At 31.1% G+C, this 20426-nt stretch overlaps 1 protein-coding gene across 6 annotated transcripts in view; it reads right to left on the bottom strand.

Moving 5' to 3' along the window:
- Positions 1–20426, bottom strand: part of ASPP (Ankyrin-repeat, SH3-domain, and Proline-rich-region containing Protein) — a 436173-nt gene that overhangs the window by 44540 nt on the left and 371207 nt on the right. For 5 of the 6 annotated variants that reach the window (XM_077432022.1, XM_077432018.1, XM_077432021.1 and 2 more), the window contains 2 exons: positions 10004–10150; positions 4687–4813 (listed from right to left, as the gene is read on the bottom strand). In XM_077432022.1, the coding sequence (XP_077288148.1) occupies positions 4687–4813; positions 10004–10150 (274 nt within the window). Of the gene's footprint in view, positions 1–4682; positions 4814–10003; positions 10151–20426 lie in introns of all 6 variants that reach the window. The other variant, XM_077432020.1, reaches the window with a different exon arrangement.

A 20426-nucleotide genomic window follows, 5' to 3' on the forward strand; every position in this document is an offset into this window, starting at 1 on the left:
TTATGAAGCCTCATCGTCGATGCCTCTGATATCCCTCGGGGGCTTATCACGTCATAAGCCGACATTGATGGGACTGCTGTCAAATTTGATGACACTTTCCCAAATCTATTTATATCCCCGGCTATATTTTATCACGGAGTCCGGTCTAAACTTTCAATACAGCCTACTATGATATTTGTATGTATATAGAGGGGAAGTAGTAGGCAAACGAAACATTAAACTGCATGGCCGGTCCCGGTTAATTTAAATGCTAATAAATCGTAGACGGGGATGCCGATGACGTGACCCTCCGCAACTAATTCAATTATGAGATTAAACTTGTTCTTTTGATTGCTTTTCGGTAGAGCCTTCCCCGAAGGGATGCTTAACTGATTTCCACTTGACCGATTTTCTTTGAATTTTTATTAGAAAATTCCAAATTTTGCACTCGGGCTTTTATACTACACGAGATGATTCACCATTCATATACATATGTACATTTGAAAAGAGTAATTACCGGGGATAAAAACCGCATTCACAAGATCCAAAAATCATCTAATAAATAATACTTAGGAACCTACACTTTATTTTATTTTATTTTATTTCATAGAACATGAACACTAGCCTTTACAGATCACTCCAAAGCGACTAGTCCACTTAAACATATTCAATACAATCAATAATACACCTATACATAAGCATTTTATACAACGCGAATTCATACAAACACCCGCAGTGACATCTATGGACAAATTTTTGCAGCATTTTTATAAGGTTATAAAGACAGTTTACGACCTATAGTTCAGACAGCACACTACTGCACTAGAGACAAGTTTTATTTTTCAATTTAATTTATTTGACATTTGGGTGCCGTTAAAAAGACGTGTCATTTGACTATATGTCATATGTACTGTACCTACAAATAGCCACATCCTTTTTATAATCGAATTGGCGAACCTCAAGACGCTGTATAACTTGAGATTAGCTGAAGAGATAGAAAGGAGAAGCCGATTTTACAGGAAGCGTTTTAATGAGAATGAGAAAAATTGACAAACTCTGATAAGAAACGATCGACCTGGACAAACCAAGGTCTGGCTAGCAGCCAAGACTCTAGTGGGACTCGAATCCGTGACCACTCTGCTCGAAAACATAATATTTTAACCACTATTCCACGCCGCTGGTTATATATTTAAAGCCTTGCTTTTATTTGGTCAGTTACTTCTTTTGATTTCATCAGCTCATAGATGATCAGTAAATTATATGTATGTACTATTGGTCACTGACTACTTGACTTGGTATGTTTGTCAAAAAATATTTAAGCGGTTTACTGACCGTCCATTTGTATGTATGTATATACATATATGCAGTAAACTATTATCACAATTTTTTTGTAAAATTTACTGACCATTATAATTGTTATATATTTAAAGGCCTATATGTACATGTACATATATAGCAAATTGTGTAATATCTTTAAAATCCGTTATTATGTACATATGTATATAATATGATAATTGGTCAGTAAATAAAATACAATGTCGACACATTCGAGTCAGTAGACAAACGGCCAGTTACTATTATATAATAAAATAAATTACCAGCTATAGCTTACATGTATATATACATATATCTAATAATACATATATCAGTTGGTCAATATTTTATTTTTACGATGAGTATAATTAAACGGTCAGTTTATTTTGAAAATTGGTTCGTAGTTTGACATACGAAGTTCTGATGTGCTATTACGCGTAACTAAATGTTTTTTTTATTCTCATGATAACATGAGTGATTTTAAAATTCTATAGAATATCATAAATTGCATATTGCAAGTGATTTAATTAGCTGACCGAACTGAATTCATTCATATAGGTATAGTAAGTGGTCATTTTATGTATTTCAAAAAATCTGACTGACTGTAATTGATAAGGAATCTCCTCTAAACTAAAACAAAAATATATACTTTTGTTGTATTGAATTGTTTAAAATGAATTGAAAATTTATATTGGGCTTTATGTATAATCGAATTTTACGTTTGAAGCGCAATGCGAATACGATATTAATATACTTTAAATCTAATCTAACTTTGCCGATACTCAAATACTTAATCGAAATTCGATTCGAATAATCGGAGAAAACTTTCGACAAAAGCTCGTATTCACGAACTCTCTGTTTGAAATCAACTGTAGTTCCACGAAATTCAAATGACTTTTCCCGCAAAGTTTCGCACACACATACATATATTGTGAATATTGTTTAAAATATGTCACACCTTCTATACATTGGCATCGTCATTGAACACCACATACATTTACATATGAATATTATATTCGTACTCAAGCAAGCGGGGAAAAGTTTGAACGAATCATTTGAAAATAAATCCGTTTTGATCATCGCAAAGACGGGCTCGGAAAAAAAGCTGGAAAAACTCGTCAGCGGAACGCAAAAGAAAAATCTCTTCGGAAAAGGTGAGTATTGGAAGTTCGACGATAAAGTTGTTCTGCGGCATAATGCGAAAAAGTGAAATTTCCGTCAAAAATTGCGTGCAAAACGAGAATGAGAATAATGAAAAGAAAATTTGAAATTCCATCCTCGCTTTAAAAAACTTTATAATATGAAATAAAAATTGATCATATTATTCAATACGAACATATAAATTTTAAACAAAACATGAGCTAGATCACCATATTCGAAAGACATCAAGTGTTTCTTTATATATATGTACATACATATGTATGTAAGTACATATTTATATCAACTACATTTTATTTTTGTTTTGTTCCTAGTCTATGTATTATATATTTTTAAGACTTAATTCAAGTTCAAACATGTAACCTTTAACTATTAAGATTAAATATATGTTTTTAAATAATGATATATGTAGTTATTTTTATACCATCGAAAGCAAGTGTTCATTAAAGGCGTGGATTTATTTCGAAAGTAACGTTGATTGATTGGGTCAGTAAATAGACTATCAGTAAGTTATATAATCGAACACTGGCTACTTGAAAACGTTCCATTTGTAAATAAGAGGTATGTAAAAAATACGTTTAAAAAATTAGCAGTTAACTAACCATTCATTTTTTTCTAGTTTTGGTATAAGTTACTGTTCATTAATTGAAAAGAAATGATCAACTAATATGGTGGCTTTAAAAATGATATATGTTTGTACTATAAAGGATATGAATATAATCTAAATAAAACATATAAAAAATAAAACATTAAATATGCCTCTTTTTAATTATGTATGTTTGGTTACTAATTACTATTGATTACTGATCAATTGAAATTGGATTAACTACTAGTGGAGCTATAGAGACTAGAGAAGCTACCGGGTTCAATCCCGTGCTAATCTTTAATACTGCTGATCAGACTTGGGTATTTTTTGACTCCGGATAAGTCGATCGTTTCTTATCAGAGTTTGCTAATTTATCTGATTTCATTGTTGGAACGGTTCCTCCATCAGATTGGCAAAAATCATCCTACCCGCTGTCACAAATATCTGAATTTGATTTATGTACAATATGTAAAAATGTATGTACAAGTCTAAATCCAGAGCTGTCTCTGTGGATTAATTATTTAATTGTTAAGAAAAGATACAAAAATTATTTTGAATGTGGATAGATTAAAAAGTATTAAAAGTATGTTAGATGAATTGGGATGGATGAGTATTAGAATTAGTTTAAATCTTAGTATATTGTCTTTTGTCTGTAAGTTAGATCATAAGTTATAAGCAAAGTACTATAATGATTATACAATAAGGAATATAGATATACATAGTTTTTATACTAGAAATAAGGACAAACTAGTTTTAAGTTAAGTAAGAAAAAATAAGACAGCTGGGGGTGTTTTCCACAGGGGAGTGCTCATGTACAATGCCCTCCCTGAATGCGTCAGGTCTTATAAGACCGTGGATGCATTCTTGCGAGGTGCTAAGAGTCACCTCTGTAAGGGACAGTACATATATGTAAGTTAAACATATAATTCTACAGTTAAGTAATTAAGAATGTGTTTTTAAAATAGGTAAATAGCTAAAATTATATAAATAAATAATTTCGTGTTCGTCAGCCTCTCGAAATACAGCGATTTATGTAATAAAAATGCTGCAATGTTTATAATTAAATATGTAGGAAGGCGCATTGGTAGACCTTCCTGGTATATATCTATGTACATATGTAAAAAAAAAAAAAATATATATATATATATATATATATATTTATATATATATATATATATATATATATATATATATATATATATATATATATATATATATATATATATATATATATATATAAATTAATTATAAAATTAAGTGAAACTTCAATACACCAAGCGCATAAAAAGTTGAATTGAACATATGTAATGAAATAATCATCCGTTTGCATTTAATCAATGAGTTGACAGTCAAAGTGTGTCGAAAATGAGATATTCGGTTTCAAACTCCGATAAACGACTGCAATAATGGTTAATTTATATCACAGCGTAACATTCGATCTAATCAATCATTGAAACCGGAAAAGCTCCGATTCAAAACATTCACTGGGCATGAATAATGCATGGTTACGCCGAAACACAATTTGAATCCACCTGATTTAAACCTAAGCTTTTATTTTAAGCATACATACATATATAATATGAACATGCAAATGTGTGAAACTGAAATACAATACACTAGGAAATATTCCAGCGTCGGATTTGACTTACTGAGAGCGACATTGTTGAGGTTGGTCTGGTCTAGTTGGCCGCGCAAAGCTCTTAACCTTCTCAGTTTAAGCTCCTGAGCTTCCACTCGCTCCCTCAGCCTCCGAAGTCTCTCATTTTCAGCGGCCACCTGAACAGAATACACAAAAAAACCTTTCAGTATTATTGCTTCGTCGGTCATACTTGGCGTAATTAATTTATACCCGGGCGGATCGATCCGATCAGACTTTTGGGTATATCGGATGGGCGGTCGGTCTTTTAATTAAATTTCAACATGAAAGATACGTTTTGCGTTAAAGGTCAAAATGTCCAGGATTAATATTTGACGTGGAATTCCAATAAACTTGCGAAGGATGGGCGGGGGGGGGGGGGGGGGTCTTTTGCCCACATGTTACGTCTTTCGCGCAAAAGAGACGCTATCGTTCTGTGAAACTTTCTTTCCGAGAGGGCATATATTGAAATAAAAAGAGGAAAAACACTAGGGGAGGAAAACTTGTATAGCAAAAGGAAAACACCGTACTATCTGTCGCTTCCCATTTTTACTTTCTTCGTATGAAAGGGTGTGTGTAAACGTAGGGAAGTAACAGAAATTCGAATCTAAAATTTCGACATACATTTACAACGTATTTTATATATGTATGTATAATGTATACTTTTTGCCATTAATCATGATCAATCATATGAATTTGAAATGTGTACAATTTCATTTTTTCGTATTCTTCTTTCAATACTTCGCATCATTCGATCAAATTGAATCGTCATTATTATATAATATTTAAAATTCGATTTAGTATTTGTAACAAAAAAAATAATGCAATTAATTAATTATACTTATTCATAATAATGCATGTTTTTATACTTTTTTGTAATTTAAATTATATTTACACAGTTCAATAAAATATACAAAATACTAAGGAAGATAAACGTATTTATTTCATATTAAAAAAATCACAAAAAAATAATCGAAATTGCAGTGAAGCAAAAGCTTCCTTCAATATTCATATCTACCCATTTTATTTTAATTGAAATGAATTGTTGTGGCTGAAATGCGTCATAATATTTAGAATATAAAATATAGTAAAATAGATTATATTGTTAAACTTATTTTATATATACATGCATACATACATGCAACTTAGTTAACTCTAAATTATGTGAATATTTTGTATAGTTATTGTTATAAATCAAATAAGAATTGTTTGTAAATAGTTTTTTGAGCTCTTTTTCCTATTATGCCGTACATTAACTTAGAATAATATAATACTATGATTACTAACAAAATTAAATTAAAATTGTAAAATAGAAAACGATCAGTAGATCTAAGATGTATTGTAAAATAGATATAAGATATGTTGTAAACATAATTTCGTAATAATAAAAAGCATTTAAAAATCAAAAATCAAATAAGAGTTGTACTTGTGTGTGCTTAAAATATCTCAAGACTCGTTTTCCCAACTGTTTCGTTGTACTTCATCGTTGAGTTTGTATATACATATATAAAACACATATCCGAAAATGTTTTTTTTACATAGTGAAATACTTATTCTAAGAGATAGACATTAACTATTAAAAAATATAGTAAGAATTGATTTTTAATCGTTTTTTAAAGGTAATAGCTAAAAGTCTATGTACATATGATCGCTGATTACATACATGTATACAAAAAAAAATGTATACAATAATACAAACACCTGTTTAAGCAGACGAAAAGTTAAGATAACGAGTCTTGAGATATTGCAAGTTGCTAGAAAGGAGCGCTTAAAATCTATATTCATTGCTTTTTATTGTGATGCTGTTAAGGAAAAATCATGTTTTATAATAGAAGCTGTTCATTCAAACCAAACTATAATAATAATATGATTCAAAAGGTACTATAATAAAATAATAATAATTTAATGTAATAGATGAGACATCAAGATAGATATATGTATATATACGGTTTCAATTCCGGCATTCAATTTCCATCAATTTCCCCATCGCATCGGGGAGATTTCGGGTCCGAGGGGAAGTGAGCGGGTTCTAGAAGTATCCAACCTATCCCTATTGTTTGTATACATATTGCTGCAACCGGAAAGGAAGAGGGATGTCGAGGATTCCGACTAATTTTCCGTTTAACGGTAGGCGAACTCGCCGGGAGTTTTCTTCGGCCGGATCATCGTCGAAGCAATTTATATACGGCTTGTACGCAATGGAGCCGAAAGTAACGCACAAATGGAGGCTTACCCGCTAACGACCGACATTTATATTAGCGTAGGGGAAACGCTCGCGTCCTCCTCTCTCCTACGCAGAGGTGGAGAGATACCTCTCCGAAAAGCTACTCGGAGCCTGAAGAAAATTGAAAATTGCGCTGTCTGCGTGGCAAGCGTGAAAAACATACAGCCCGATGTCTAAGGGTGACGCGATAGTTGTTTGCCTCTTTTTTACTTTTACGCTTTTATACAAAAATACATAAGCAACTTGATGATTTGATTGCAAGCACTGTATGTAGTGTATACGTTCGTTATTTAGACAATGATTTGCAAAATAGAAATAGTAATGAACTTTATTCCAGACGATAGGAAAGAGGGTGCAATCCCTATCGTTCATATAAATAATACATTTGTATATGTTCATTATACTAAAAGCAAATATGTAATGCAAAACTTTAAGCCACTTCAAGCAATCCGTTTTGAATAAGCTTAGTCTTTTTATGTAAATTTTATATACCAACTCGATAAGAATTGTAAATGGGTTTTTGAGCTATATTTCCTATTATGCTGTACATCAGTGGTTCTCAGCCGAAATTTTACCGTGGCCGCACAGGTGATAATAGTGGTCCCATGGAAATGTCTGGTGGCCGCACCAAATTTAATCAAATAAATTAAAGTTACAAAAAAAGTGGATCAATTTATTCATAAAATAAAAGAAATTTTAACATTTTGGTATCTATTTATTTAATAATAATGCAAATGGAAATTGCTCAATACTGCTTTCTTCCAATGCAAGCCGCATTGCTGCTTCTAAGTCAACTGGTTTCTAAATTTGTTTTTAATAAAGTGCATTACACTGAATGATCTTTCGCAATATTCAGTAGTGGGAAAAATAGACAATATTAATAAAGCAATTGTTGCCCAATCTATATATATTGGTTTTTTTAATTGTCAACGTATATTTCCGACCAAAATTTTTAAACCGAAATATTATTAAAATGGTTATTAAGTACTTGATCATGACTAATTTCTAATAATGCATATTTTACGTTAACCCAGTTAATTAATCTCAATACTGAAAATGATTTTAATCTATTTTGTAGTACTATGAAATTTTCATTTGTCATCATAATAAAAGGGGAAGATACAAAAGAAACAGTTTAAAAAAAATTCAATTCTTCGAACCTTTTATCATGTTCCAGATTCAGAGATTTAAGACACTCTATTATTTTTAATTTAAATTTAAATTTTGAATTTGTGTCTGTCATCTTATCTATCAAATCACTAACAGAAGATAAAATTGAAAAATTGTCATTTTCAACTTCTGCCACAAGGCTTTTCTCTATATTTTTTAGTTTGTCAATGATGAGCATGGTTTCTATTATTGTTAAGTTACTTTTTTGTAGTTTTTAAAATATATTTAATTTTTTTTAAATATTAGTATTATTTACTATTAAGTCGCTGGTGGCCGCATGCGGCCACCGTGGCCGCACTTGAGAACCACTGCTGTACATTAACATTAGAATAATATAATACTATGATTACTAACAAAATTAAATTGAAATAGTAAAATAGAAAATAATCAGTAGATCAGTAGCTATTAAAATATATATAAAATGTATTGTGAACACAATTTAGTAATAATAAAAAGCATATAAAAATAATACCAACTCGAAGCTTTTGATAACCAAAAAAAGGAATTATTATTTATTATTTTTAAACAGTATTATTTTATTAAAAAGTATTAAATGGATGAAAAGTTTTATTCACATTACGTTTATTCATTAAAGTTGAAATAAGCAATTTTTAAAGGAAGCCTTAAGGAAGATTGATGTGCTTTTATAAGATTTTTATTTTATTCTAAGTAATATACATACATTGGCATTGAAAAAAAATTGTGTCATAACTTAAAAGCTATTTTCAATGAAATCTGACTAATTTAATATTTCAGACAGGGTCAAAACAGGTTTTAAAAAACATCTTGGAAGATGCCGTTCATGAGTTTATTATGATATTGGTCGGGTTAGGTTAGGTAAGATTTATGTTTAAAGTATGAATTTAATTATATGTACATATGTGTTACAGTCGATGTGTATTTTCAGTTGCAATATACTCAAACTGGCATTTTAAATCATTCATATTCGAATACAATTCAACTAGTAAATTACATATGTATATCTCTACAAGCGCAAATACACTTGCAACAATGTGCGTCAGTTGTAATATAACAGTTGAGTTTTGACAGTTGTAATGCTTTAGAATTCAATAATGCGTTAATATTTGCTTGATATTACGAATAAAGGTAATGAGTACTGTATTATGATAACTTTTATAATGTGTTCAAAAACAAAAATGTGACTTTCTAAATCGATTTACTAGTTGAGTGACATTTTCACGCCTTAAGCCTCTCCATCTAATATGATACCAACTAATAGTCGAACTGTATTTTCAGTTGTAATACATGTTCACCAGTTGGAATGTAAACGTGGGGTAGACGGAATATATTCCAACTACTCAAAATATATAATAACTGAAAATACATTACAACTATAACGATAGTTGGTTCCAGTTTAGATGAAATATATTCCAACTAGTCGAAATGTATTATATACAGCTGGAAAATACACTTCAACTGTAACATATACATATTCTTTTCAATATTTCAAAGGGAAGACTTATATATTATTACTCTAATTTGTAAAATATATCTCGCAAATTCAACATGCCATAGAGTGAGTCTTCAAGTGAGATTGAAAACTGCTTCATATTGTTTTATTTTCATCGCGCTTTTCCGATCTCTACGAATAAAGTTTTAAATTTGGATTTGGAACAGTTTAAAAAGATAATAGGGACATATTTTTTTAAATCAAAAGTGGATTTAAATTTTTTTTTTATATTATTTCGGGTGACTTTTGACTCGCCTTTACCCTCGCAGTCACATTCGTAGAAGTATAATGCACTGGCATGAAGAAAATACCCCACTTTTTCACATTTAAATATGAAAACCTTGAACCTTGTGGCTCTTACGAGAAGATATTGTGACTACTATTGCGTCTTCTAGACGTGATGGAGATATATTTATACTTTAAATTTAACTTGATGTCAATGATTAGTGGAACTTTGGACTATACCTGATGGTGCCTGGCCTCCTGCTGCTTGAGGAAGCGCAGCCGCTGCTCCCTGGCCGCCAGCAGCTGGTGTTGGCAGTCGATCTGCTGTTGCTGACGCAGCGCCATGGCGCGCAGCTCACCCAGCGTCAGCTCCACGCCTTCCGGCAGCTGAAAAACAAACAAAATCAAACGTAAATTAAATAATTTATAGAAATTTATAAAATCAAACTTTAGCATGAGTGTCTATTCATTTTTGTGGGTCATCAAATCTCGGTATTTATTAAAAGTAGTAAGGATATCAGCTCAAGACTGAAAAGTTCTGGGTTCATGTTTTATTCATTTTGTCGATTTTGAATCTCCGGCGTACAGCTAAAGTCTATCAAACGATACATTTTGTGAAATTGAGCAATGAATATGATTAATTTCATGATGAATACATAAAAAATGCAGTATTTAACACCCTACGAGCACAGACGATGTAACATCTGGACAGGGAAAATACAATATAATAATACAATTAATACAAGAATTTTCATACAATGCAAATTCATACAAAAATCATCCACAGTGACATCTATAGATAATTTTTTGCAGAATTTTATTAAAGAAATTGGCAAACCTCAAGACGCTGAATAGTTTGAGATTTGCAAGAGAGAGATTGGAAAGGAAAAGCCAATTTACAGGAACCATTTCGATGAAAATCAGAAAAATTGGCAAACTCTGAAAGACAACGACTTGGAGTCACAAATTAAGGTCGGGCTGACAGCTATTAGTGGGAATCGAACCGTGAACACTCCACTCGAAAGCATAATATACATACTAGCCACTAGTGCACGCTGCTGGTTGATGCATATGTATGTATAAAATACCAAATCGTACTAGAAAAATGGAAGAAAAAAGTGCTCGAAGTGGTTACCCTGGATAATTTATGTAAAACGAAGTAATGATGTTGGCTATTGAATGCGAATTTCTTGCTGAATGATTCTACATTTACAAAAAAATATATTTTGAATCTATTCAGTCTTAAAGGTTTTTATTATTACATACCTCCGTTACGTTTCACTTACGAATACAATTCAGAAAAAAGTTTGCCTCTTATCCTATCGTTTTCATACTTTGCCATATTGCTCATTTTGGTCATCAACATAAGTAAATGGATCCTCCGTCATTACGATCGTGCAAAAATATCGTGTAAGACGCGTTTGAAATTTGAATTTCTGAAAAGTGCCTGACGTCTATCCAGTTCTTAGTTTTAAATAAAGATGGCGGTAGTAAAATAAAATTATTGGTATTTTTATTCAAAATAATAATTATACCTAGTATAATAATTATACCTAGAGTATAATTTCTATTTACGAAAACTGATGTTTTGGATAAAATTCTGTTAAAGCCAAAATTGACAAATAACTTCTTTATCTTTAAACGGATTATCCACACATCAAATTTTGGTTCAAGTAAAACTGAGGATGTAAAAAAACCAAAATTGGATTTGTCCTATCGATATTTCAATACATGGAACTTTAACTATGTATATAGTAGATTGATTTTGAAAAGAGCCTTTGAAGTACAACTTCTTTACTAAAATTGTCACAAAAATTTACAACACTGAAACATTGCACGAAACTTTTGCACCCATAACACATACAATATATGTAGGTACATACGCCATACTACTTCAATCAACCTCATCCTCCCCTAATCCCCCTTTTGCCTATTCATCAGCTAGAAAATTACCTTACAATCCTAATCTGTTTCTTATATGGCATGTATGTAGGGTATATGTATGTATGTAGATATCCGTCTCATAATATAAAACAAAGATAAAGTAAAAATAGATCGGTCGAGGTCAGGTAAGAAAATTCCGATGATTTCAAATTTATTTTGACAATCAACCAGTCGATCGCAATCGACCGGTTCAGACACCCCTATTTCGAAAAGAAAAAGAGGAAATGGAATGCGATAACCGTAAAAATCGCCGACGCAAACAAAGTCGTGATTTAAAACGAGCTTACGACCCCATCAAAAAATGTACCTATAATAGCAACACGCCATACAAGTACCGAAATACTGGCGAGAAGAAAATTAGCAACGCGCACGCCGGCAATCTAATTTCACTTCGTCCCGGTTAAATTGTCGAAATAAAGCGATCCGTAAATATTAAATTCGGGGAACTTGCACCAGGGATGGGGTAGAGGGAGGGGTAGACTCGGCAGGGTGAAATGGCTCGTTTGTGCTTATTTTAATTAAACGTTTTCGTGGAAAGCAAGTGGCTGTTTATTTATTTATCGTTTATATTGCGCTAATTGTGCGCCCGCAATAATCCGAGCGTTGCTTTCTTTTTTGAGATATTTTATTTCAGAATCGTTCCCCCTTTCTTTCTTTTAATTTTTTTTTGTATTTCCTCGTTGTGTTTATGTTGTGTTGAAATTAAAAATTCGCCATGGACCGGCGGTCGTCTATGAAGCGAAGGGAAAACTTGAACTTTTACAATTAAAAGTTGGCAGTGGAAAACGCGTCGCAAAATGCCCGACAAATAGCCTGTAAATTTACCCAAGAATATGTCCTGCATTTTAAAAGCGAATTTAATTGAATCGAGGAAACTCGCCGCTTCCCGGAGAAAACTTCAAGTGCTGTAAAAATGTACAAATAATTTATTAAACGAGCTCTGAATTACAGCTTGTGAAAACTTTTCACTATATAAGCCCGTTTTCAGTTTATTTATTATATAAATATATGTATATTCCAAATGCAAGAAAAATATGGGACTAGAATTAGAAGCCGAAATTAAGTTATCCAATAGATTATGCTGAATGTGAGGTTAAATTAAAATTCAAAATTGTATTTGTAAAATTTTCGGAATTGATAGTACATACATACGTACTTACAAATGTACAAAAAAATTCGGTTAACCTGTAATAAAATAAATAAAAATTGAAATAAAATTAATTGAAATAATATATCGTATATGCAAAACTTTATTGTACTAAAAGCTCTTATAATTATAATTTTGAGCTTTAGTATTTATCTATGTATATATGTATATTTGTACTACAAAGTATAAAAATAACAGACATACATAATCTTTTTAAATGATTTAATTTAATATTTTACTTGGAAAAAGCTGTATCAGATATTGTACGATGTTATGTATACATATATATTAGAGTAAATTTGCCGAAAAAATAATAATTGAATTAATATTTCAATGAGTACAAATCCAAAGTTAAAATTTTTTTAGTCAAAGTTTTCTATTTTAAGAGGGCTGGACACTAGCGCCTTGTCCATACAAACGTATTACCCTTCTCCCTTACTCAATTATGGCACTAGAGAAATTATTTTTTAATATGCTAAGGATATCCAAGATTGGCATGCATCTGTGCTTTTATTTTTTTGATTAGTTATTTGACTTATTTTTTTATAGGAGCTAGGAGCCGCCAAACAACTATAAAATCGCCTCTTTTTTACACCCACGAAAAGAGTCCAGCGTGCTTATTAAACGGTCGATTTAAAAAAAAAAATACACGCACAGTTGCATAGAAAATATCTTTCTCATACCGATGATGAAATTTTTTTTAAAATTGGTCCAGTTTCGGAGAAGAAAATTGGAAAATACGAAACCTCGATTTTGTCGATTATAAATATGTACGTATTATCTGGTCGAAGCGCAACAGTCGCATTCACTCAATATATATATTGATATGTATATATTGTTGCATTCACTCAATATATATATCGAAGAAAAAAGCGGCAACAAAATTAAGGTTTCGGGTGTACAGCCCTCTTAAGGTCGTAGGGAAAATATAAAAATACATATGTACATATATATCTATGCAATAAACGAGCGCAATACTATGCAATTTTACATTGTCTCTTTAGGGTTAAGAAAGAATTTAAAAATATCTATGTACATTCTTAAAATGATAGTCTGTGAAATTTTTAGCTACGACTTTTTATTTATTGAAATATTTAAAAAAAATCCTTGAATGCTAGCTTTATATGTGCGATGAATATTTAAATACAAAATATCATTTTCAATGTTAATGTCCACAGCAAACATTGAACCGCAATAAAATTCCGATCGCATTCCGTTTACGATCCTAGTTTTCGGCATAAAATTCGCAAGAGCGAGCACACTTTACAACGAATTATAAATTTATTTGTGTCGCATAAATTTCCACGGTAATTTATACAAAATTATTATACAAATTGCCGTTAATTTATACGCAATTTAAAATACGTGCGTGGATACTGCGCCCGGGAAAACCGCATTATAAATCATCGTCGGATTTACAGAAACGGGAATACGGGAAGGGCGAACGTCTGCTCCTACTATAAATATTTCAGAAATAAAATAAAAAACCTCACACAAACGCATAACATTACACAATCTGAATATACATAAATTCATTACATTATATGTATATGCTATACACATCGTAGTTTTGTTTGAATCCGGTTATTTACCATCCCGGCGCTTACTAATGTGTACGTATTTGATTATCGGAATGAAATGAGGGATGATGTTGAGCGAATTCCGGCTACAACCCTAATTGAATCCAACCTTACAACCCCTCGCAAACTTGAGATGAGCAATAGTCGGTTAGGGATACAGATAGACAGACCTGCGAATATGTAACTGTCTGTATTCACGGTTAAACAGGCGAAAGTGTGCCGAACACGAGTCGAAAGTTATCGCGAAATTAGACGGCATTGTACACAACGAGTACACACACACACACACACAATTCGCTTACGAGCGAGTTTAGTTCCTCTTCATCATCTGTTTGGATATTTACATCAATTACGCGAGATGTGAGGAACGATATGATACTCCGAAATTCAATTAAAACTTCGCCGCAGCAATGATACCGAGTGTGGGTGTGGAAAATTCGGATTTGCGGCCGGAAAATCAATTTTCATCGTTTGCCTCTTTACGATTTATATTTTCAACGTGTGTAAGAAAGATTTGGCGTTCAAACCGTTTTGATAAATCGTATCGGAGACGGTGTAACAATGAGACAAAGTTGACACTACAATATTACGCACACGTACACACATACGTTAAGGCTTCCGAAAGAATTTTTATCCCCTTTTTGAATATAAAAAATAATGAATTGTTATCCGCTTAACTGGCAGACAGGGAAACTTCCAGGACCGGGAGTTACACGAAATCCATGTTTACAGACCGATGTCTACCCCAAGATATAAGCATGTTAAGCTTATAATTTATGGTCCTAGTCTGATTCCCCACATAGGTTTCTTTCAACGAATATCCTAATATAATATATTCCTAACAAGGATTTATATAAGTAGCACGAAAAATCTGGCTACTGAAATATGTATATGTTTTATAATACATATATATATATATATATATATATATATATATATATATATCAAAAGTAATTTAGCATGAAATTTAATGCGACAAAATGTTAAACGATAAATAAGTCAAATTAGAAATGCTTTGCATTATAATTTAATTATTATAAACGGAAAATGAATATTAAGTGATTTATTATTTTGACTAAATAAAGTGTCAGGTGTTTAGTTTCAGTTAATTAAATCAGAATTTTCGTATATAGTTTGGAATTATTTGAATAAATTAAGCAATCTATAATATATAAAATGTATTTAAGTACAATAAAAATTAAGCAGTTGAATACTGAACATTTGAAAAGGAATTATTATAAACATGAATATGTATGCATATGTAGTGAACACGAAGTATTTGAAATTTCAAAGATATATATGTATGTATGTAGATACATAGGTTTGAATAACGTTACATTTTATGAAAAAAAATATGAATGGAAAGTAACAAAGAAACGTTATTCATTTTATGCAAAGCATTACGTTGATTATATATGCTGTATTATATAATATTTTAATGGAAAAACCTTGTTCTGTTCACGCTTTAATATATGAATCGATTTGCATCAAAAATATTTTTAGCGTGAAAGCTTTTCCAACCTATAATTTGTTTAATTTTCCACACAATTATGCGAAACTTAAATTTACAAAGCACCGTTCGTCAAGTGGGAAAACACACAAAAAATAATCAAAACTTTTTCTATGAATAATAATAGTTCAAAAGTTGTACGCGGGCGCACTTGAACTTTCCTCGGCCTCAGATTATATTTACATTTTTATTTGCTATGAGCGAAAATGTGAATTATTGAAAAGCTACCAAAGATTTTTCCGGATTATCTCAAATATCAGCAGCTCGTTAACTTCACTGAGAGTATCGTTACTACGCAGCTTTATTCATGTTTTCATATTGTAGCAAAAAACATTAATAACCTTTCAAAATAACGTACCATGTAGTACATGCAGTCTACCTAGTGTATTGAAGTATTTAAAGCCTTGAAAAGTTATGTCTTGTGGAGGTTTTCACTATAGCTTTCTAAGGACGCAATATGTATAGTACAAACACTATAGGTATGTTTCATGCCGTCACACCAACTTTAATTATATCGAATAAATTAATCTGCAGAAACACCAGACGACGAAAATTCCTATTCCAGACTGCGAAGACTACCACAGACGAGGTCCATAAAGATACCCCAACCTCGAGCTACAGCTTTATTTATCTCAGGGTAGGAGTTTATACGCATAAACTGTGTTTATACACTTCTTATTTTCGGGTTGATCGACTTTACGATTGCGCCTTTCTATCGTTATCCGAAACGCTTCATCCCATATCCATCGGCGGTGAGCGATCATAAAAAAATGTTTTAGTGAGATGAAGTGGTTCGATTTTATCTCTCGGTTATATATCCTATGCAGTATATGGTAATACACATGTACATATGTGGTATTTTTGTTATTTGGGTATGAGTAAAAAATCCCATTCATAGCATCTGAACTGTTCGAGGGCAGTTTGGTTTATATTTGATTCGAGAACGATAAAGTCATTTAATTTGGTTGGAGTGGAACTCTGAAAGTATGACTGTATTAAGCGATTGAAATTGAGTTTTAAAAAGTAACAAGAGACAGATTGCTTCTATTTTAAATTAGATTGATTAAAATTCACAATAAAAGTTAAGGTCGAAGCATAAATCTGTTAATGATAAATCGTCAGCAGCCATGTATAATAAATAAAATAAAATATATGTACATATGAATATCGATTAAAAAACATTCAAATTATATTGTGAATACAATACATATTAAGTTAGTGTTGTTTATTTCGAAATTTGAATTTTATTAATTAATGTTATAATATTGCTAAGCCCGCTGTAAAGGTATATATGCTTTATTCCCCCTAACGAATAAAGTCTATTATAACATATTTTATTTTTTATAACCCTAAACATATGGACATTTTGATGAATTAATTTAAAGTATAAAATATTCGAAATGATAAATTTACTTACAAAACTTAATTTTAATTTAGTCAAAAGTTACTGTTCAACTATTAAGTATTTAATAACGAAATAAGTATTTAATAACGAAATAAGTATTTAATAACGAAATAAGTATTTAATAACGAAATAAGTATTTAATAACGAAATAAGTATTTAATAACTATTAAGTATTTAATAACGAAATAAGTATTAAATAACTATTAAGTATTTAATAATTGGTTGTTTACTTTAAATGTATTTCTTATATTATGAATCTAAAAAAATATCAATTTCAAGAAAATATTTTAAATTTAACAGAAAAATACCAATTTGGAGATTTCATTTCTCTCCAAACGTTGCAGAAATATTATTAAAATAATAAATAAGTATATATCTTATGTATAAAACCGAAACGGCGTCTGTGATTCGTTTCTGATTGGCTGTACTAAGACATTTTTGATTGGTCGATTGTCAAATAATATTAAATTTCAATCTATTCAAATAAATTTAATAAAAAAAAACCAATAAAGGTATTTTCTCCTGTTTTACATTTCATTTCCACTTACCGAGCGAATATAAAATAATAACACATGTGCAAAATAATTGTATTACAAGAAAATGTATTTGTATTTTTTTCCATGTATGTAAATTAATTTAAATAAATGGTTCTATACTGAAGAAAATAAAGCAATGGAGAGTTAAATAATAGGTAGGACAATCAATTACTATACAAAGGAGTTAAATAACGAGCAACAAATTTCAGTTCACGAATTTATAGACCGCAGACAATTCAGAAAACATTAGAAAAACTTTTCACGGCCAGGTTCAGTGATACAAATGAGGCCATAAATTGAACATTTTCCGGTAGTTTTCATTCAGATTGACATCTATATCGTTCCGAAAGCACAGCACGCAACTTCCGAACGATCCAATATAGAAAAAGTAATAATTATCAAGGGTTCGATTAACGTCGCGATAAGACATTGCCGAAGTGGGACGTCGGGATTAGGCATTGTTTTGCCTTTATACATATACATATCTATTTATATTCGCTCAATACGATTGATAGAAGGGGATGAGGGTGGGTTTCGGCAGACCAAACACAAGAGATACCATCATCAATTTTAACGTCGGGCCATTTTCCTCGCCTCGGAATAAATCCATAGCCGGCAGGGGTCTCGGAAAAGTGTGTGCGAGAAGAAATATGGCGGCATCAACAGGTGCTTCGTTTTTCCTCACACCACAGCTCGAACCAGATACCGAATAAATACTTTTTCTCTTCTTTTCGACGGAGTGAAAGGAATCGTAAGTGGAAAAGTGTGCGGTTCTTTACCATTCGACACATCTCACAGTGGTTTGTGGCAGAATCCAGCGCGAAAAAATCTTTGACAGTTCGAACCTTTCGGGGTTTTTCATTCTATCGTGTTGCTAGAATGCCAAAAAACAGGAAACGAATGTCTTTGCTGCTATATACATATAGGAATATATATATATATATATATATATATATATATATATATATATATATATATATATATATATATATATATATTCCTATATGTATATAGCAGCAAAGACATTCGTTTCCTGTTTTTTGGCATTCTAGCAACACGATAGAATGAAAAACCCCGAAAGGTTATATATATGTATGTATGTATACATTAAAAAAGGGTAGATAAACTATGTTCTACATACATAACCAATACACTAATAGTTTGATAATGATAATTTAATATATTGCTTTGAACAAAGTGGTCACGGTTTCAAATCCCATTTGTTTCTGTTGGCTAGATCTTGGATTTAGGACTTGGCAGAGTTTGCCAATTAATCTGATTTTTATTGAAACAGTATCAAAAAATTAGCAACCTTACCCATTTTCTCTCAAAATCTCGTGTTTTCAGCAATTTCGAATTTCACTGAATTGTATACAATGTTGCAAATTTACAAATTTGACCCTAAATGTCTCTGTGGGTGTTAATTGATATGTATTTACTTTGTATAATACTAATGATACTTGTATCAAATGTACAATGTTTCTAGCCAGGAATATGCATTGGGGCTATCTATCAGGCCTTCCTGGTATGAATTAAAAATAAAAGTAAAATAAAATATGTATTTTTATTTTATTAAATCAATCATGCACACTGTATGTGCAAACAATCTATGGTCAAAAAATTAAAGGCCAGACATCTATGGACAAATTTTTGCAACATCTTCTAATCAGCGAAAATTGAGATGCTGAATAATTCGAATTTATGCGAAAGGATTAGGAGAGGGTTGCCAATTTCTTAGAACCGTTTCGATGAAATTAGATAAATAGGCAAACTCCGATAAAAAACGATTGACTTTGGAGTCACACATTTAAGGTCTGGCCAGCAGCATATGGGATAGAATCCGTGACCACACAATTGAAACCATTGATCTATATACATATGTATGTATAAATGAGTACACGATTCTAAATTTGATTCAAGTAAAACGATTGAAAGTTAATATATTGGTCGTAAAAATTTTACGATTTCATTGAAACAAGCTTTGTTATGTTTAAACAATATTAAAAATATAGTAACGAGCTGAGTGTGATTATATATTTATATTGACATTGACTGCATATTTCTTGGAAGACTTTTCCACGATAAAATACAAAGGTTTCGCACTTTTTTATGGTATAAAGTTTTTATTGGTATTGTAACTTTACAAAATTGTATCATTTGGGCTATAAAATGACATTCAAAGTATACGAAGCGATGTAATTTTACCTCAAATGATTATATTATCATTTCGAACACCTGTTACGGGGAAAAACCCAAAAATATCATATAACATGATTGAAATTGACATTTCCAATATACGAAATTGGACAAGCCATTGAAAATGTATTTGACAATCAATTATTACTTTTCAATTAGAATTGAGGCCAAATTTTCAATTAGAATGTAGGTACTTAAATACGTACTTTGTTGTACATATAACGAATATTGGAATTACAGAGATAGGAAGTTTATCCTTTATATGAGATTTTTTATTTATTTTATTTTATTTCATAGAACATGAGAACTCGCCTTTACAGATCGCTCCAAAGCAACGAGTACACT

This window comes from Arctopsyche grandis, chromosome 6 (assembly GCF_051622035.1).
Source record: "Arctopsyche grandis isolate Sample6627 chromosome 6, ASM5162203v2, whole genome shotgun sequence".
NCBI classification, from domain to species: domain Eukaryota; kingdom Metazoa; phylum Arthropoda; class Insecta; order Trichoptera; family Hydropsychidae; genus Arctopsyche; species Arctopsyche grandis.